At 42.5% G+C, this 21,046-nt stretch overlaps 3 protein-coding genes across 3 annotated transcripts; all 3 read left to right on the top strand.

Annotated features, from left to right (window-relative positions):
* Positions 1-127: 127 nt before the first annotated feature.
* On the top strand, positions 128-1,953 carry tomm22 (translocase of outer mitochondrial membrane 22 homolog (yeast)). Its single transcript, XM_069156030.1, has 4 exons — positions 128-217; positions 450-568; positions 1,455-1,572; positions 1,740-1,953. The coding sequence occupies exons 1-4, from the start codon at positions 128-130 to the stop codon at positions 1,812-1,814; spliced, it is 402 nt and encodes a 133-aa protein (XP_069012131.1). The 3' UTR covers positions 1,815-1,953.
* Positions 1,954-3,829: 1,876 nt separating this feature from the next.
* Positions 3,830-7,711, top strand: dmc1 (DNA meiotic recombinase 1). Its single transcript, XM_069156027.1, has 13 exons — positions 3,830-3,886; positions 4,204-4,248; positions 4,334-4,480; positions 4,991-5,073; positions 5,396-5,448; positions 5,561-5,602; positions 5,695-5,767; positions 5,995-6,086; positions 6,193-6,266; positions 6,430-6,544; positions 6,729-6,789; positions 6,885-7,001; positions 7,456-7,711. Exons 1-13 carry the CDS (start codon positions 3,830-3,832, stop codon positions 7,523-7,525), a joined length of 1,029 nt encoding a protein of 342 aa, XP_069012128.1. The 3' UTR covers positions 7,526-7,711.
* Positions 7,712-7,882: 171 nt separating this feature from the next.
* On the top strand, positions 7,883-20,765 carry gspt1 (G1 to S phase transition 1). The gene is made up of 14 exons (XM_069156024.1): positions 7,883-8,292; positions 8,568-8,612; positions 10,502-10,771; positions 10,864-10,897; positions 11,163-11,240; positions 11,368-11,548; positions 12,355-12,509; positions 13,031-13,171; positions 15,003-15,096; positions 17,482-17,562; positions 17,817-17,990; positions 18,906-18,995; positions 19,099-19,267; positions 20,027-20,765. The coding sequence occupies exons 1-14, from the start codon at positions 8,094-8,096 to the stop codon at positions 20,077-20,079; spliced, it is 1,764 nt and encodes a 587-aa protein (XP_069012125.1). The 5' UTR covers positions 7,883-8,093; the 3' UTR covers positions 20,080-20,765.
* The last annotated feature ends 281 nt before the right edge of the window (positions 20,766-21,046 follow it).

Below are 21,046 nucleotides of genomic sequence, written 5' to 3'. Positions count from 1 at the left end.
AAAAAAAACAAAACCACCAGAAATACGTCAGACTTGACCGTCAGCTTCACCGGCTTCTCCAGAGACTTGTTCCCCGTTCACACAGCTACTCTAAACCCGACGGAGCCGCGCGGGCTTGGCAGAAGGCATGTCCGGAATCGAGGAGCTATCTCCCGCTGCAGGCCCGGTGTCCACCCGGCCTCCCGAGGACGAGATAGACGACGACGAAGATGAAGATGTGAGTATGTCGTCCTTCAAAGGGCGCTCCGGTCGTGTCGGTACGAGTTTAAATGTGACGTGAGGTCGGACCGTCCCGTCTGGAGAGCATTTAATATTCCTGTCCGGACATGGCTGCACCAAAGCGAACCAGCTCACCTGTCTGTCTGTGTGTCTGTCTGTCTGTCTGTGTGGTTTCTATCATCGATCATTGTTAATCGAGGTTGTGTGGTGTTTGTGTTTGTGTCCTCCAGCTGGACGAGACCCTGATGGAGAGGTTGTGGGGTCTGTCGGAGATGTTTCCGGACACAGTCCGCACAGCTGCTGAGATGTCTGCCCAGTGCTCCGTCTCACTGGTCAAGAGGTTTTACAGGTACGTCTGTTTTCCTCTCGCTTTACCATCTGCATTGGTTTTGTATTGTCTGTCCTGGTAGCTCACAGTCATGAACAATGTTTTTAGGGAAAAAAAAAAAGTCTTGCAGAAAACAATATTTTAGTTATCGACTAATTCGTTTTATTATCTTATCCAGCAGTTGTTTGGTTTTTAAAGTGTTGTAAAATGTCAACCAGTATTTCCCAAAGCTTGCTTGCTTGCTTTGTCCCGACCAACAGTTAATAACCTAAAACTTAACGTTATGGAGGATGTAAAGAACCACAAAATATTCACAGAAGCGACAATCTCAAATGTTTTGCCTTTTTTTTTTCCATTTAAAAAAAACAACAACACTCAAAATGATTAACGGTAAACCAAAATAGTTAGCAGTACTAATTCATTAATGTAGGTCAATTTATTAAGTCATTAATTGTTTAAGCTCGGCTGCAAAACTTTATGCAAGTAAAAAAAAATACTGTTACTCAAGAACGATTATTCTAATTGGAGTCAAAATTTTGTGACCGTCAAATAATTTTTTTCTTTTAAATGGTGGTGGTTGTTTACTGTAATGTTACACAATCACCTTCCTATAGTCTTGCAAAATGTATCCAGAAAAGACAATAAACATTTAACAATTACAGAAAAACAAATTGTAACTAATTTGAAGCTTCGTGAAGTTTCACTTGCTCCGTCAACTCAGCGAACCTGAGATTAACTGCTCATAATCAAGTTTTTTTTCCCCCCAGTTAGTCCAGATTATGCACGTTTGAGTATCATTTACTAAATGAGCACATTATATAATGTATTTTCTAATGTAGTAACGTCTCGGCCTTTACTGTAAAATGTAGCACTTTTGGAGAATAATAAGGTTGTGGACTTGTTTCAGTTTTTCCCGCTCTGCGCTCTGGGTGGGCACCACCTCCTTCATGATCCTGGTGCTGCCGGTTGTGTTTGAGACAGAAAGACTACAACTGGAGCAGCAGCAGCTACAACAGCAGAGACAGGTGAGTCTTCACGGGCGCCAGCATTTCAGCTCAACCGTGAGGTTTAACACGAGGAGTTATGTGAATTTGTTTTGGGGACGTTTTCACAAGTGTTCGAGAAGCTACTACTGTCACAATGCAGAATTTATCCATCGACAACCACCAATAATGGACTTGTTTCCTTCTAGATCCTGTTGGGGCCAAACACCGGGATGTCTGGTGGGATGCCGGGCATGATGCCTCCTGCACCCGGCAAGATGTGAGGGACGGGAAGGGCCGACGTGAGCCTGAGATGTGCTGCCGCTGCCCAGCGATACAGCAGGGTCACCCGCAAGGAGAGACAGAGAGACCACGGTGAAGAGCGAAGAAGCTGCAGTTAAAAAAAAAAAGAAAAGAAATAAAAAGGCCAAAGCTGGATGTCAACAGGCTCCCACCAACATATCGTGTTGGATCGAACGAGGAGCCTTCTCTCTCGCTGTCTCTTCTTACTCTCCCAACATCATGCAGAGACTGATTTCCAGGAGCGTGGCTTCTGTTTCCATGTTTTTTTTTTTTTTTTTTTTTTTTTTATAAATAAATCCTTATCAGCATAAATAATGTGTTCAGTAGGGGATAGATGGTACAGGAGGATACATTTAAAAAAAAAAAAGCCTGAAGGTCATCGGTTGTGTGTTTTGGTGTTCGCAGTCTGGAGAACGTCAGGTCTGTCCAGTTCTTTCCGTGCTCGTTGGTTCCACTCGTACGCGGAGGATGATGTTTGAATATCTGACAGATTTGTTGGTGGAATTGTGACAACTGTAGACGATATTACCCGACGGGTGATACTGTCATCTGCACAGTGGCCTCTTCAAGTTCTGCAAAGTCTATGACACTTTGTGTGTTTCTACGTGTACGTGGTACAAATTCACTCTTGTACCCCGTACGTATGTCGATGCCTCCCACTACAAACCTGCCACAATTATTGGTTTTATGCAGCCCGGTATCACGGCGAAGCCCGTCGGTCCACTAAAGGACACCGTGGCAGTGTCACGTTTTGCTCCGCCTCGGCGGGAAAAGTACACACACACACGTATGACCGGGTTAAAGAAGGAGGTCGTGTCTGAGTAGGTTCAATGGAACATGCTTAGAAGTTTCACACAGGAAAGTGGGTTTCGAGTTGGAGAAAGCGACGTGGGTTTCTTTCAAGAAATATTTTCCTAACCTCAAGTACGTTTTTGTGACTCAACTTAACCGCTTGGGTTTTCACGCCCAGGTGAGGCAAAACTTGACACTTATCAGTATGCTGTAATGGGATGAAAGGTGCATTACACACTTTGCATGACACTGGGTTGGTTTTATCATGATTCTGCTTCATACAACGAATTGTACAATAAAATGCAACGACAACAGATATCATGCTGTTCCAAGATGAAAGATTCCTTTTCTGATAGCAGGTTAAAGACAACTGTACTCTGGCATTTAAGACGGGAAACATGTCGCAGGGTTTTGGACAAAAGCAGTTTGGGAACTTTGGTCTTAAGAGAATGTTAGTTTTTTTTTTCCTAGTTCTCATTCAAGCGACAAGTTACAATCTCTTACACTCACTGAACAAAGCCATGTCTCTGTTTTGTGTTCTACATTATTGCAAAAATTAAAACACCAAATCAAATAACAACTCTTGTGTTTACTTTTATCTCAGTAAGTGATCAGTTATATCAATTTACGCCCATAGTGCATTCATTAAAAGATGAAAGTCCAGATGTAGTAAATATTCTAGAAATTAATAACTAAGCAACAAAATATTTTCCAATATCAAAGTATTATTAATGGTCGTTATCATCATAGCCCAGCAACTGGAGTACCTCAACAGAGCCTGGTCATTGTTAGTGTTATAGATTCTTAAATGGGTAATTTTCAAGATTTCCCCTTGTTAAAAGTCATATTCTGGACATGTTAATTTTCGGTATAATAACTGCTGGCAACACTTAGCACAGCCAGTCGGCTGATCATCTTTGTGTTTTGTTTAACTGTCGATTCTGGAATTTCCGACGGCACGTGAATACATCTGGTCCGAGATTCCCGCCACTCGTCGCAAGCTGCTGCTTCAGGAAACAAAGAGCAGCTTTCTGGTCAACTTAAAACAATGCGTTTTTAGCTTATAGCTTAATAATATTGGCGGTTGGTAGTTAACATAATCGAACAGGCAAATAAGTTAACTTTTATTTTTTATTTTTTTTGCTTTGTTTTCCAGTGTGAGCCAGTGTACCTAAAGTTAACGAAGTTTAACCCTATATAGAAAATGAAAGCTGCAGAGGATCAGGTCGTTGAAGATGATACAGGTTTCCAGGATGATGAGGTGAGATGAAACTAGTTTCTTTTTCATTTTAATTTAATTTAATTCAATAATGGCCTTATTATACAAACATGTTCTGCAGTGTTAATAATAAGCCAGTTTTAAACTGTTTAGATATCCTTTAAAGGCCAGTTGTCAAAATGACTATTAAAGTGCAAACAATATAAAAAAAATAAAAAAAACCTGTGTTATCAACTCATGTAATAATTAATCAGTGAGTTAAGATAAGGTTGTCTCAATGTAAAAGCTGTATTCTCATTAATCAAGTTTACTTCCAGAAGCTGCCTGGTGTCGTTGATCTTTTCCTCTGAATTTAACAGGAGTCCTTCTTCCAAGACATCGACCTCCTACAGAAACATGGGATTGTGAGTAAACAGCAGAGCCGAGTCACCGTCTTCAGATCAAAAGTCACGTGTGTGATGTGAACATCTCTCTCTCTCTGTCCCGCAGAATATGGCAGACATTAAGAAGTTGAAGTCGGTGGGTATCTGCACGGTGAAAGGGATCCAGATGACGACTCGCAAAGCTCTGTGCAACATCAAGGGTCTGTCAGAGGCAAAGGTGGAAAAAATCAAGGAAGCTGCTGGGAAAATGCTGGTGAGATGTGATTTTTTTTTGTTTGTTGTTGTTGTGAATTCTTCAACCTGTGCTGCTTTCTCCACGTAAAATAAGATCAGGTTGATTTATTTCATCCTGAAAGAAGCTCTTGTGACTCAAAAAGTTGCAACAACATCGAATAAAAACGACAGTGTGATAATGAGGGGCTGTAATGAATAAATATTTTAACACCGGTGGAATAACAATAAAAGTAAGATGAATGTTAGTTTATGTAACGTGTCGCCTACATGTAATAAGTGTTGTCTTTAAGAAGATGTCATTTCTTTTGGACTTGAGCCGGCTGCAGTGCAATTCATGAGCACCTCATGTGCCAGCAGTAGATGTAATACCACGGTTTGGAAATCACTGAAGTAATGGGTGAATAGTTGAAAAAGGTTGCCCAATATATTGGCTACATGGTTGAACCACAGAAACGAGCGAATTAAAAGTAGTTGATAAACGGTTGCGTCACACAAAAACTTTGGTCAGATTATTCTCTTTACATCGTAGACTGTCGGTTTCCAGACGGCCTTCGAGTACAGCGCCAAGAGGAAGCAGGTGTTCCACATCACAACTGGGAGCCAGGAGTTCGAGTTAAGAGTCACTCATAACCTTGATATCGTGTATGATTTATATTCCTGAACACATGCTGTAGGTGTTGTGATATAGCTTCTTCATTGTGACACGGTTTGCTAAATTCACAATTTATTAATTCATTCAGTTTTATGTGCTCGTTGGACCGCGCCGGTCTGTTGAAGCGCTGGTGCGTTTTCACCTCTTGAACGTGACACTCAAATGGTGAAAGCGGGACATTTTGAGAATTAGCAACAGCGCTGCTTTGATGGATGGTGATTAAAAGTTTAGTCTTTTGATTGCGTATCTTTTTGTTTATACTCGTAAACTTGATCTCTGCAGCAAACTTTTGGGTGGAGGCTTAGAGAGTATGGCCATCACAGAGGCCTTTGGGGGTGAGTAGACCTCCTCTGATGTGCTCTGCTGTGATGTCCTCCTGCTGGTAAATTAAGTTTACTGTTTTTTTTTTTAAACTGGTCTAATCTGCTGCATTATTTCGTCCTTCAGAGTTCCGGACGGGGAAAACCCAGCTGTCTCACACGCTTTGTGGTGAGCCAGGAGCCTTTTTATACCATCTGCTCCACAGTGGTTAAAAAAAGAAAATAGATGTAATCAAACTGATTGTTGTTGGTTTGTTCCAGTCGCTGCTCAGCTGCCAGGCGAGGACGGCTACTCCGGTGGAAAAGTCATCTTCATCGACACAGAGAACACCTTGTATCCTCACGATGGAAACCACCACACGGCATGTGACGTGTGCAGTTTGAGAGTTTACTGATGCGTCATGTGAAAGTGTATTTTGTATTTTAAGTCCTGGTTTGCGAACAAGCATCACCATGGCCTACGCTCTGATTTAACAATAATGTAAATGAAAGACACAATGTCATAATGTCAGAGCTAATGTGTCTCCCATTGTCCTTGACTTGCTGCCTGTCTGACTCCAGTCGCCCAGACAGACTGAGAGACATCGCTGACAGGTTTCACGTGGACCACAACGCGGTGCTGGACAATGTGCTCTACGCCCGAGCCTATACCAGTGCGAACGAACACGGCAGTTTATTTAGACTGGAAGACATTTATAGTGTGCCGTTTCACATTTGTGGTGCGCGAGACTGAAACAGGTGAAACTTCTCTCCCTGCAGGTGAACACCAGATGGAGCTGTTGGACTTTGTAGCGGCCAAATTTCACGAGGAAGGAGGAGTGTTCAAACTGTTGGTGAATAACGACATCCGATCATAACTCGGTCATTTATTTCCCTTTCCCTTCTGTTTAACTCCGTGAAGATCATTTTCTTTTATCTCGCAGATGTGTACAAAAATCAGTTGCCAGAACATCCTAAAACAACCTTTCTCTCTCCTGGTGCGCTGCTCTCCGTCAGATCATCGACTCCATCATGGCTCTGTTTAGAGTGGACTTCTCTGGTCGAGGCGAGCTGGCTGAGCGCCAGCAGAAACTGGCCCAGATGCTGTCGAGGCTGCAGAAGATCTCTGAAGGTCTGAACCAGGAGTGTGCTTATGTAACCAGCCATACTGCGTATTTTCTCACAGGGACTGTCTGCAGAAGTTTTTTTGTTTTTTTTTGTGGACTGATACATACAGCATACAGTGTAAAGTCATAAAATGGGGATTGTTTTAGTATTTTTCCCACATATGATATTTTATTGTATGTTTTCCTCAGAGTACAATGTCGCTGTGTTTGTTACCAACCAAATGACAGCTGACCCTGGAGCAGGAATGACGTAAGAGACCGTAAAGTCCTTCATACGGAAACGTTTTTTTTTTTTGCGAGAAACATTGTATGAAACACAGATGAGATTTTTTTCACCCATTTCAGGTTTCAAGCTGATCCCAAGAAGCCAATCGGTGGCCACATCCTCGCCCACGCCTCCACTACACGCATCAGCTTGAGGAAGGGGCGTGGAGAGATGAGGATTGCCAAGATATTCGACAGGTATTTAGCAGTTAAAGTGGAAATTCACAGTGTCTCCAGGTCTTTGAAAACTTATCTTTATTGTTCTTAAAATTTAAGTTAGGCTGGGGCAACAGGGCCTAATGCAGAAATAAAATAAAAATGTATCTCAAGACTCTATTTTGATGGGATTTTTTTTTTGCTATATTTGCGGGCATGCGGTGCATAATGTTGGACTGGTGGACAGTAAATCAATCAAATAATAACCAGCAGTAGAAACTGAAATGTATAACAGGTTAAAAAAAAAAAGCAGATACAGCAACAATATTTTAGAAAACCAGGTTACTTATTGAGGACTTGTTCTGACCTAACACATTGTATTAGACCTCAGTGACCTAAACTTTGCCTTTTTTATTTAAAGTTGGACAGGATTATGTGTCATCACTACAAGTCTACGTGCTTACTCATACTCATTTATCTCTGTGACTTCCCACAGTCCCGATATGCCTGAGAACGAGGCCACCTTCGCCATCTCTGGTGGAGGAGTTACTGATGCCAAAGAGTGAAGGATAAAAAGCAAGAGAGGCGCCTGTTCCCTGGTCACCTGTCAAGTTATTTATTGTACTTTTAATGTATTTATTTATTGAGTTTCCTGTTCTTATATAACTCGTTACAGTTACACTGATGATCTTGTACTGTTGCACTTTTTTTTTTTTTTTTTAATTTTTATGGATGTATTCTATTTATATGCTCAGTGGTGTTTCAGAGATGTTCATATAAACAATAAAATATATATATATATATACTTTTCATCTTAAATACAATGCTGTGGTGACAGTGATTGCTTAGTTTACAGTCAGAAGTGTAGCCGTGACGGTGAGCAGGTGAGCGGTGCTGGCCTCTAGCGGCGTCCGCAGGAACTGCAGATGCCGCACACCACTTCTCGTCGGCTACGGGATCCGTATGCTTGTCAAAGCGGAGCTTAACAAAGCGATGGGAACTTCACCAAACGCGCTGCCGAGAGTCTGAAACACGCCAGTAAAACTACACGTGTTTTTGAACGGAGCCTCGAAACTCGCCCACCTCGCCCCGGTGGCGGAAAGCCCCCCCGTCAACTCTGGAGAGAGAGCCGCGATGGACCCGAGAGACACAGCCCCGGATTCGTGGGAGCTGGAGGAGGAGGACGCCGAGGCCCCGGCTGCCGCGGCGGGGCTCCCGAGCGCCTTCGCCGCCCTGAACGTCAACGCCAAGCCGTTTGTCCCCAACGTCAACGCCCCGGTGTTCGTGCCGAGCTTCCTTCAAGCCAACACCGAGGAAATGCCGGCTCCGGACGGTGGGTTTTAACGGCGGGCAGCCGGCTGGAAGTTAGCTTCACTTGCTAGCGTGCGTGCTAATCCAGCTACGTTAGCCTTCCTGTCCGCCTGTCACAGCTCGCGCATTTCCACCAAACTAATCAACAAGTCGGCTCAAGTGTCACACGTGTGTTGTAACTGTGCAGCAGCTGGGTTTATAACGCAGTGACGGCCACAGCAACACGTTTGGACGCCGCCACCCTTTTCTAATAAATATTTATGAAAGTTTGACGCGGTCTGTTTTCTTTCCTCTAAGGTGCCCCCGATCCCGTCGCCAGCATGGAGGTGGCAGAAACAGCTGGTACGTATCCGCACACTTCAGTCACCGTCAGCACAACGCGGGCGGGGTTGTTACCTGAAGACACAGGCGCGGCTCAGGTGCGCAAATGTACCTGCGCCCAGATGTGAAATCTCAGCCCTCGTGCTGTCGGCTTGAGGCTTTGGCCCTCACCTGTGTGAGTCCCAGTTGTAAGAGACCATATTTGGGGTTCAGGCTTTGGTTGACCCATGTGCATGGGCCTGTGCAGAATATGACGCAACCTCACTCGTCCCCTGCCCAAAATAGATATCCCATTGGCACATGCTGAGATATGTGTCCAGTCAGGGCTGCATGTTCAAGGCCCAGGCCTGCTGTGAGTCGCAGCAATGCACCCGGTTGTTCCACAAAATAGTCCCTCTGTGCTGACTGGTTTTTAATTCACCAGGTTCATTCACTTTTTCTTTTCTTTTTTTTACCTGACCTGGGATGCTGTGCACCTCTACAGAAGTTACAGATACCCGATCCTATGTTGTATTCGTAAGAGACACATTATTTCCTACACACATATTCGTAGAGGTGCTTGTTCTCATACTTAAAGCACTCTTCTTCCCTGAACACGTCTGAAAGACAAAGCATAATTACGGCTTGATGAGACTGTCCCCAAAGTCAAGGCACGAATGGCTTTCTGGGTTGCCAGTAGCAATTTCTCACTGGCCGCTTCTAAATGAAGAGGGTTGAGAAGAGGAAAATAGGCATTGTACATGACTGCTGGGCTGCATAATTTCAGAGTTACAGAAATGGGAGGCTTATTTGTGTGTTGCCATGGGAAGATGCCTCCTCTGCGAAGCTCAGCAGGTTTTAGCGGACTCTTGTTACCGATTCCCAATTGTGTTGAGCTTTAATTTTAAAGAGTTTGTGTTACAGCAGTTTTAACTGAGGCTTCTTCACTCATCAGATTAGCAGAATACAGGCTTATACATAATAATGAATAATAATAATAAGATAAAGAAAAAAAAAGAAACCAAATGTCAAAGATACATAATGTGAATGGTGTGTTTGTGTAATGAATGGAGATGAGTGGACTCGCTGCCGTTCTGTCTTTAAAGTTGTCCGAGAGAGAATCTGATTCCAAATCTTTGTGGTCTAATGATTTAAATGTGGTAAAAAGAACTGGCAGATACGTTTCCGCTTGAATGAAGTCCAGGATCCACAATTAGTCAGTAGTCATCTCATATTCAATCAGAAGGGTTTTTATTCTGACACTGCAGTAATTTAGGCCCGTTCACATCTGGCAATCACATGTGTCCGGGGTGATCTGATCACAAAGGGTCAGTTAGAAGTACAGGTGTGAGTGCTTCCAGGACGCGTTAAGATCCAATCTGCTCTGACCATATTTGGGAGGTTGTTCCCGGAAGCAAATAGCCACATTATTTTAACAGTGTGAATGCAAATGCGTTCTTGGCCACATTTAAGACCTCCTACTCAACTGACATGAATAATGAATAGAAAGATCTAATAGAAAACATATCCTCCATGATTCTGCTGAGTGCAGCTGAACTGCGCAGGAAGAATGACAGATTTACCTGCAAATTGAACTGCTGGCTCTAAAGCAGCTTTTTACTGAATGTGACTTTTGTTTCACCAAAGCCTCCTCTGGGTTCAATTTTCTTCTTTTTTTTTTAGTCAAGCTTGTTTTTAATTTTGGACACATCAGACCCACAGCCGTCAACGATCCGCCACCCGTTTGCACAGTTCATTTATCACTGCAGTGCAGAGCCCGACCCTCTAAAAACTGATGGAACAATTCAATAATCGGAGTCTGAACTGACGTGATCGACTTTACCGTTTTGGTCGAAGCTGTAATCTTTACGGTCCCGGTTACCGCAGATGATAAACAGGACTGCAAATGTACTGACTGTACGTGGTTCCAGCTCCGGTGGAGAACGGAGGCACAGAGGCAGACATGACCACAGAGGAGGAGACGTGGGAGCAGAAGGAGGAGCCGGGAGGAGGCGAGGGAGGCGGCGGACAGGAGGACCTGGGGACGGGAGGGACCTGCGAGGAGGAGGGCGCAGCGAGGAGAGTGGATGAGGAGATGATGGAGGAGGAAGAGGAGGAGATGCCCATGCCCAAAGTGGCTCCGGCACTGCCAGATGCACCCAAGAAAGAACACGTGAACGTGGTCTTTATCGGTCACGTGGGTGCGTCTTATTTGTTTGTCATGTTCATATTCTTTTACCATCAGAACGATTACAGAATCTTAGAATATTTTCTTCCTGTTTTTATGCGTCAGATGCCGGCAAATCGACTATCGGAGGACAGATCATGTGAGTAATCCAGTTCTCTCTCTCTCTCTGTGTTGGCTGATCGCTGTGCTGCTTGAAGAATGAAGCATGAACTATTCAGATTTCTCTCGAACGTTGTAGTGTGACAGATTAATACTGACCTTTATATTTACCATATGTATGGAAAATAACTGCAGCAAGTCGCAGTTGTCTTTGACAACATTTTTATTTTAGTTAAAGCTTTAGTTTTCATTTTCTACCATCCCTTATGGGGCTGCGAGTTTTGTTAACTTTGTGCCCTTGTTAGGTACCTCACTGGAATGGTGGACAAGCGAACTCTGGAAAAATATGAAAGAGAAGCAAAAGAAAAGAACAGGGAGACATGGTGAGAAAGATTTGTGGAATTACTGGAGAATTATTCATTTGGCAAAAATGTTTTTAATCCATTCGGCTTGTTTGCCACATTTGTGTGAAATATCAATGAATGTAGTGAGTAAACTCGGTGGTTGCAGGTACCTGTCGTGGGCTCTGGACACCAACCAGGAGGAGAGAGACAAGGGGAAGACGGTCGAGGTCGGGAGAGCTTACTTTGAGACTGAGAAAAAACATTTCACCATCCTGGACGCCCCCGGACACAAGAGCTTCGTCCCCAACATGATCGGTGGGGCGTCCCAAGCGGACCTGGCTGTGCTGGTGAGGCGGACCAGTAGACACGTGGCCATACGACTAAACCTCACTTTCCTAACCCTCAGCAACGTCGTGTATACCGAAACCTCTCTAACCTCTCCAGCAGCATCAGTGTCCTCTCCACTGTCCACTTTCATTTCATGTTATTTTTTAAGAAGGATTATTTACAGGTGGATTTAAAGGTGTAACATTTCTGCTCTAAAATATCTTTAAAACAACTACACCTACGTTATATTCCAAATTTGTACAACACACTCAGGGAAACCTCGGATTATTTGAATCAGGGTAACGGACCGTTTCATTTGATCGCCTGTCAGTGGCGTCACATCCTCTTTACACCGTCTACTTGCTTGCATTTTTCGGGGAAACCGCCGGAAGACCAGAGGTGCATTGGCTCTGGGAGATTGTTAACTACAGCAGCTATAACAAACAGCGCATCTAATTCACTGAGCTTCGCCTCCAACATGTCAAATAAACAACATTTTTATAGTGATTATCACTGAAGGAGGCAAAGGGATCGCTAAACATCGCACACATCGAGCAAGAGACAGCAGACCAGTGAGAGGGAGAGAAGAGAAGAGAAGACGTCGCTAACTGCTAAGCTAAAGACTGATCGTCATTTGCAATGCTGGTTGTTTCACGTTAAAAGACAACAACTTCCATGATCCCACGCTGCTTCACAACGTCGTCAAACGTCATTTTTTTTTTGTTATTGTTTTGATTGAAAGAACCAATCGTGGCAGAAATTACTTCCTCGTATTTGTCTCTAGACTAGTAACGTTATAGTTGCCCACTTTTTTGGTCTATTTTAGGTGATTTCGGCAAGAAAGGGTGAGTTTGAGACTGGATTTGAGAAGGGTGGACAGACGCGGGAACACGCCATGCTGGCTAAAACAGCCGGAGTGAAGCATCTCATTGTCCTGATCAACAAGATGGATGACCCCACCGTCAACTGGAGCCTCGATAGGTGAGCAGGGCCTGGATTAAAACAGGTCTGATGGAATTTGATTTGTTTTTCTTTTTTTTTTGACAAATTACCACATACTCATATTTTAACTCTTCATAATTTTAATAATAATATTTGTTCTTTTAAAACAAAACAATTTATTGATATTTTCAAACAGGGAAAGAAAAGTACAACATTTTCAAGATAATGTGTGTTCAGCAATACCTATTTTGTACACATCCATTTATCCCCTTTTTGTTCAGTTTTTACCCTTTTATATATACACATGTATACACGCACTGTCAGATGTACAAAAAGAGGTAAACTTGATGCATTTAATTATGAGTGGTCGTTTTAGGTTAAATGACTGATGTCCCGCAGAAGTCTGTCCTGTTGTGCCTCAGATTTAGTTGATTTATGGTTCTCATGCCCCATCCTTTTGTTTTGGAGGGGGGGGGGGGGGTAAATACATCTAGCATATTACATTCTTGATTTGAATTATTGTAGTCAATAGTGTGATCTTTTTTGTAACCTTCTTGCAGGTACGAGGAGTGTAAGGAGAAGCTAGTGCCATTTCTGAAGAAAGTGGGTTTCAACCCTAAGAAGGACATCTACTTTATGCCTTGCTCCGGACTCACAGGTGCCAACCTCAAGGACCCTCTAACCGAGTGTCCCTGGTACACGTAAGTCAGCTCTCTCAATGGCTCGGAAGTTTCTAAAGGACAATTCAGGTTTTCTGTGTGTGGGGAAATGTAGACTTAACCCTCCCGTTGTCCTCGTTGTCAGCTGTGTTCAACCGAGTTCTATTTTGTTTTCATATTTTTGGGGATCATTGGTGACGAGGAGGCTGTGAGGGTTTCTTTAAAGAATGATGACCAATGATCCCAAAAAATATAAAAATATAGAAATAAAATAGAACTTGGTTGAACACAGCTGTGGGTCATTTTGACCCGAGGACAACGGGAGGGTTAAGGGGAGCAGAAAGAGGAAGAAAAGAGTAATAACAATATACTAATAATCATAATTACAGTAATGATTATCCTAATCATCGTGATCAAAATAAAACAAATAAACTGTGCAATAATTAATCCGTCATCATCCCAATAGCAATCACCACCTCACTCACTAAAATTCATATTATCACTTCATACAAACTCAAAGACGCTTGTAATAATTTTCATCATGTGTCTGTGACATAGTTTTTTTTAATCATTCTTAACTACAGTCGGACTATATTAGCCTTGATAAAGCTTCTGTGGTGGCTATAATGGGAGTGTAATGTGGGGGAGAGGGAGGGGTGGTCAAAGCAGAGAGTTGATTATGAAATAGAAAAAAAGAGTCCAATTTATGTTTTAAAATTCATAAGAGGCTTTAGTGCTTAAGGAGTGCGAGGTAAGGCTTGTTTACATATATTCAATTAGAAGTTCATTAGGATTAATGAAGTCAAAGCGGTGAAGTGTGTGCAGCGTTTCTTTGTCTTCGTGCTCCACCCTGTTTCAAGAGAAAAAGGTTTGAACAGACTTGTTCTCTCCGTCTCCTGTGGTTATATTTTTACTGACGGATTAGTTTGTGTGGAGTTTTAACTGAGTATCGCTGCTCTTTAGACTCGGCTGCGGTTTCTGTTCAAAAATTAAACCAAAATGCAGAAAAACCTGCCGCCGTGCACGAGAAATAAATCCGTTATCGTAAGCCGTGTTCACACGCAGCAGCTGCACTCATGAAGAAATATTGGACCGCTGAACATTTTTTACAAATGGAAGTTTCATGACAATAGAGCAGACTGGCACATATGGGAACTTTGCCTTGCAGCATGTCCCCGTCCCCTTTTGGAGAAAACGAGTGACCCTCATTGTAGACGTTAATGTAAAACAGCGGTACAAAACCGAACGATTTGAAAACCTATCGAACATGTATTAGTTTATAAATTAGTTTATAAACAGTCACGTAAATATATGTCCACTGCGCCTATTATAGAAAAGTTGAATTGGATCAATCTCCCGGCCGGCATCAAGCTGCTGCAATAACCCCACTCAGGGGTCGCAGGTGTCCCACACCGACATCCATGTTTACCTCACTGATTCTCCAGGTGAGAAAACTACCAGGGAAATATTTGACGGTTCAGACCTGCTCTACAAACAGTATGCTAGCTAACAATAGCAATGTGCCAACTGATCAAACTACATTATAACCCACAGGGTCCCGTTGTCTTCCCTTCGTTTAGCTTGGAGTCATAAAGCCCTTCCATCAGGACCTTTTTGAGGACATGTCAGCAGAACAAATCATAGATCAACATTTTGTACATTATTGTTGGTGCAACTAACAGCTTTTCGGCAAGAGGTTATTCATTTCAACCAGTTAGTTTGAAGTAAAACTTTGGAGAGAAGTCTCAGCTTCCTTTGGTTCACCATTTTCATCCAGAAAGGTGGCGTGGTGATGAGAGCCTGCTCTGGATGACGTCATGTTGCTCTCGTCCACAGTGATCCTTGATCTCCCTGCTTTTCTTTTCTTTATCAGGGGTTTGCCATTCATCGCCCACCTGGACAGTTTGCCAAGCTTCACCAGATCCAATGACGGCCCGGTCAGACTACCCATCGTAGACAAGTACAAGGTGAGCAGCTGGAGGCCTCTTGATTCTCTTCCTCACCAGAGGCAAAAAAACACAAACCTGTGGCGGCTTGTCTTCACGGGTCTCAGCCGATGAGTGGGTGGAAACATTGCATTCAGGTTTTGCTTACTTGACCAGAATCCTTTATGTTCCCCTCTTCAGTTCAGCATTTTCCTTCCTCTCGGGTGAATTTCCAACAACACACAAACATGCTCACACACACACTCACACACACGCACACGCACACTGCCGCCTCTGCAGCCGCTCCTTTTTAAGATAATTCAGCTGCTTGGCTCTCGTCTTGGTTTAGATGTTGGAAGCAGGTCATCACTTTCTGTAAGTGTTGGTGGAACGGAGTTATTTTGGAGCTGTCTTCGTCGTCCTTACATTAATCAGCAGCTCTTTTATCCTGTCGTGTGTGCGCTGTTTAAACGCTCCTCTTTCCCTGTGATTATATAACAGCCTTATGTAGCAGTTATATGACTAAGTAGCCGCGACTGGAATTCTCCTCATGTAACGGGATTATGGCTCCGTTAACTGGCTGCTGCATACTAATGGTCACCCAGCCAGGACTTTGATACAGTAAGCTCTCAGTCTGGTTGGTCCTGGTAGATCATCATTGTTAGCTATGATTCTTATTACATTTTTATAGTGCAGACAGAAGTGAATCGTATATTTCGAGGCATTTTAGATTAACACAGTTTTTTAGAAGAAAAACAAGTATTAATTGAGTCACTGTGGACCTCGATGCTGCGCGCTGCCACTCTGAACCGAACACTGCTTCGATGGTTCGTGTACTTTACTTGTTAAAAGCAAATCATTGTGGAAAATACTTATTTGCATTCTGTCTGAGTGTTAGATTAAAGTAGCCTGGCTCCGCCCACCTATTGCTCACAGCTTCTGTTGTTTCTTTGATTGTAATCTGGAAACTGTTCCAGGGCTGCATAATTAATTGTCAAAAAGAAATCACGATTTAAATCACTTTGAAATGACAACAAATTCTGCCTCATTTTCATTCGGGACATCGGCTACATCAAAACGAGCGCTCCTCCCGTCTCCTCAACCAATGACAAAGCACCGCGTTCCCATTAAGATCTGTCAACCACTCTAAAGTGCGGACCAGTCAGCGAACAGCAGGGTGGCTATTTGCGATGACGTTGAAGTCGAGAGTTTGTTTTTTACATTTAGTTACAACAATGGCGGCTGCAGTACGGCGAGACGAGGCAATATGAACAGTCGTAGTGACTGTAGCTAATATTTAGGAATTGAAGCTGGAGCAAGAATCAGAGCCTAAAACAAGTCTGCACGGGTCATTTACCAACATGGAGTTGCACTCTGCTCACTCTTTTGTTTATTGTTTGGTGAGTTTTGGCACAAAACGTACGTCTTAATGTGACAACATATTATGTTGGTCAATATCAATGTTTTAAAATGACCCCGAGGTCTACCTCCGTTAAGATAGAACAACTGGAAATAATCTCCGATGGAGCGTGGCCAGACTTTATCTGTTCACACGGTCAATTTGGGTCTGCTGATACCAGGCTAATATTAGAAGGTCGACTCCACTCTCATGTCAGTTAGGTTAGTATGACATAAAGACGAGACACGGAGACAGAAAACCGCCTGGCTCTGTTCAAACAGCAACATCTGGTTTAAGCCACACAAAAGCTGAAGTGTAAAAATAGTCACACTGCCGGTTCGTGTGTCGTGTTGTATCTTAGCCTGGCACAGTGACTTCCTCAAAGCTTTGAGGAAGTCAAGAAAAAGTTACCGTGGTATCGACCTTCTCAGCTAAAAGACACTGAATAACCCAACATGTTAAACTATTCCTTTAAAGTTTACATAGAAGCTGGTCGTCTTTAGATGTCCTCGTTTCTCTCAGGCTTGCGTTACAACTCTTGTGTTGTCGGGCAACTCTTGACAGTGTGAGGGAGTTTTTCAGTGGCTGAGTGTTCAGTGCTGCCAAGTACAAACACTCAGTGAGCCTGAGGTGTTCAGATTAACCGGTCAAATAGCTGCTACGCAAATATAACTCTGATGAGTTTGTTAGATACAAGACACGAACACTGTATTTTCAGCAATACTGTGCAGAAGCAGAAGTGAGAAGTTGATTCATACTGTATTTCAGGAAAATGTCAACATTTCATGAGCTAAAACAAACAACCCTGTTTATCATTTATAAGCATGTATTTTTCATATATTGGAGGAGAAGGAATTCAAATTTTAAAATATATTTTAAAATATGTAATGTATTTGGTTTCCAATGTAATGTTTAATACTTTATACATGATATAAGTACTGTTGTCCAATAAAAATAATGACTGATATAAATAAAAAGTTCCCGATAGCTAACACTGGATTTTTTTTTGTTGTTGTTTTTTTTTGCAGGATATGGGCACAGTTATCCTCGGGAAGCTGGAGTCTGGATGCATCAGTAAAGCCATGCAGCTGGTCATGATGCCGAACAGGGTGAGCTCCCGTCTGCATGACTTCTCTTAAGGGACCAATAACTGAATAATTGAACTCAAAGCCCTCGTTCTTGTTTTGAATGTCCTGAAAGAGGATCCTGTGAGCACAAATATTTCAGTTTCAGGTCCCGTCATGTCCTGTTTCAGTACAGAAATGTTCCCCTTATTTATAACATTAACAGATAACTCTGTGTGTGTGTGTGTGTGTGTGTGTGTGTGTGTGTGTGTGTGTGTGTGTGTGTGTGTGTGTTGCAGCACACAGTAGAGGTACTGAGCCTGCTGAGTGACGATGTGGAGACAGACGATGCGAGTCCTGGAGAGAACCTGAAGCTGAGGCTGAAGGGCATCGAGGAGGAAGAAATCCTCCCAGGTTTTATCCTCTGTAGCCCCGACAACCTCTGCCACTCCGGTCGCACCTTTGATGCACAGGTAAAGACCAGATAATCAGAGTCTCCGCTCCGAGTCATTTTCTGTGGGAAGATTTTGAATCAAACTCTTTAAGTTAAAGGTTGAGGTAGCTACAACCTTGATTAGTTCTCAGTTATTCCATTTAATGCTATTAAATAAACTCCTGCATTTAATCTATTCATATCTCCGTGTGCTACTCTCTCAAATATAAAGCTAAACTAAACGCATCCTTTGGCACGTTGGCATAGCAACAGCAACAAATGATTGGGGTTAAGGTCTGTCCAAGCAGGGTGCTAGTGGGCGGGATGGTTGAGTTGCAAAGCGTTTCAGACCAGACATTTATGGAGAGTCACTCTTAAAAGGCATCAAACCACTTGACTGTTCGCTGCATTACTGTGAATTTGTTTGTTGTTTAGTGTTTATTGAGTCCAAAGTCCAGCGCGAACAAAGATCAATAAGTGACACATAAAAAAAAACCGTGATAACACGTGGCACTCTGCTCGTTTGAATTTCAGAGCTCGGTTTGGACTAAGTGAACAGACGTGGACATTAAATTAAATATTAGACATAACATTAAACATTTGTCTGCACAATAATTGGTTGATTGGTTACCAAACTGTGGGCACGAAATAAGAAACATCTAATTTTACTGTGTAAAATAATCTCTAATGTGTCTAAAGTTTTTACGTTGTTTGTTGTTAAATGTATATTTGTACCTTCATGTCCGCAAATAGCTCCAATGATGAGTCTGAGACAAGACAGTTTGCACAAAACACATGCGCTCTGAAATTCCAGATATTGCTTCGTATTAGGTGGTCACAAGCAAAAAAAAAAAAAAAAAAAAGGCTGAGAAGCTTTGATCTATATTGCAATTTTGTCAAATCAACTGTAGTTTTTGATTTTAAAAGTGTTGCTCGTTTCATCCCTTTATATCAGATCGTCATCATCGAGCACAAATCAATCATTTGTCCTGGTTACAATGCAGTCCTTCACATCCACACCTGCATTGAAGAAGTGCAAATCTCAGTAAGTACACTATATTTTCGTGATTTATTTCATTTGCGCATCCTGCTGTTTTTGGTTTCCTGCTGGCCTCGCTGAGATTAAACTCTTTGAATTGTGACCGCAGGCCTTAATCTGTCTGGTGGACAAGAAGACGGGGGAGAAAAGCAAGACACGACCACGCTTTGTAAAGCAGGACCAGGTGTGTATTGCCAGGCTCCGCGCCGCTGGAGTCATCTGCTTAGAGACCTTCAAAGACTTCCCTCAGATGGGACGATTCACACTGCGAGACGAAGGTAAGGACACACGCAGTTTGTTTGCAACACAGTGTGAGACAGTATGTTTATCTTAAAGGTCCCATATTTTATATATTCAGATTATCTATTATTCTTTTTTTTATTATTATAAGTCTGGCATATGTGCTATATAAACACTGTGCTCCGTCCAGGGAGAAACCAAACAGCCTATACGCAAAAACTGCAGTTTGTGATGTCACAATCTCACGCTCATGTCATATGTCCGCCCTCAGCACGGCCCACTTATGGATATCAAGACTGTAAATAAAACACTGGACAAGTGTAAAATATTGGACCTCCAACATATGCTGGGAACGTGAGAGGGAACCAAAAGACAGCCTGCTCAAACAGAGCGGAGTTCTTTAATAGGAACCAAATGAATTGAGTTTACAGCAGAAATCAGTCAGTGGGTCGGTGATGAGAGCTGAGTGACGTCAATGATTTACAGAAAAAAGAATCTGATGATAAATCAATGGTGTACGTAAAGGGCTTGACTATAATTCCAGGTTACCGCACATACTACAAAACATGAATACCACACTACACTATCTCAGAACTAATGGCTGGATCGGCATGAAATGTTCAATTCATTCGTGTTTCCCCAGTTTATAAATCGCTGACAATCCCCCGACTTGTATGTATTAAAGTATGAAATATGGGAATTCTTCAAAGAACAAGTTGTTTTGTGCATACCTGGCTCCCTTGTCCGGTGATACAAACTGAATTATTGAATCACCTCACTTCTCTTCCTACCACCAGGCAAAACTATCGCCATCGGCAAAGTGCTGAAGCTGGTGCCAGAAAAGGACTAAATGCAACAACGGCAGCATGCATGGAGTTCTTCCACTCGTTCCCAGAGGAGAAACGCTGCTAGAGCCGACCCAAACAGTTACTCTCTCTTTACACACAACTATGCTGAAAGAGAAGAACAACAAAGGAGGGAAGAAGGAGAATTAAATCACATCAAATGAAGAAAAATGAGACTGAATCAGTTTTTATGATGAACAGTATGAAATGAGAGACCAAGTCCAGTGTGTCAGCTTTCTCATATTGAGAGCTCAGCTATGCCACTAATGTAGCCTCATGTCCCCCTTCTGTACTCCCAGGGCTGACCGCGCCGTCGGCTGGCCACGCCATTTGTTTTTAGAATGGAGATGGATGCAGTGTTGCTGAGTTTGGGGAAGAAAAAGAAAAAAAAAAATCAACTTCAGAATGATTTCATATCCCGCTAAAGACCAGCGTTAAGCCTGTAATTATAATTTGCAAAGTGCATCTCCCTTCTTAAGCGTGTGAATCAGAATCCGATGGACGTTTTATTTGGTTTTAAGGATTGCTGTACCAAAATTTTTTCGTTTGGTCTCTCTCCACATGAGATGGTTTAATAGGACTGAGCTCACATACTACTCCGATGAACCAAGGATACACACACTCACGCAAACAGACACACACAGCTGTTACATAATCTAAACTGAAAATAAATGATCAAGCTGTAACAGAAGTGTACTGGTTTTATTTCCAGGACTTATTCACAATAGGGATGTACTGTGTATATAAATATCTAAGCTATCAATAAATTTTAGTTTTGAATAGTAAATTTACTGCACTTATACAGCAAGTGCTTTTCAATTCTATCTCTCATTCACACACACTTTAGTATGTTGACAAGTTGAGTTTCGAATTAAATGTGTTTCCAGCACCAAAAGATTACTTACTAGTCAAGCTTCATATCCTTTGTTAATATAGTTTGTTTTTTTATCAACATTAATAGTTGATAAATAT

Source organism: Embiotoca jacksoni, unplaced genomic scaffold (assembly GCF_022577435.1).
Source record: "Embiotoca jacksoni isolate LCO1_2020_lvr unplaced genomic scaffold, fEmbJac1.0.p SCAF_20, whole genome shotgun sequence".
Lineage (NCBI taxonomy): Eukaryota > Metazoa > Chordata > Actinopteri > Embiotocidae > Embiotoca > Embiotoca jacksoni.
This window is presented reverse-complemented; position numbering and strand designations above follow the sequence as displayed.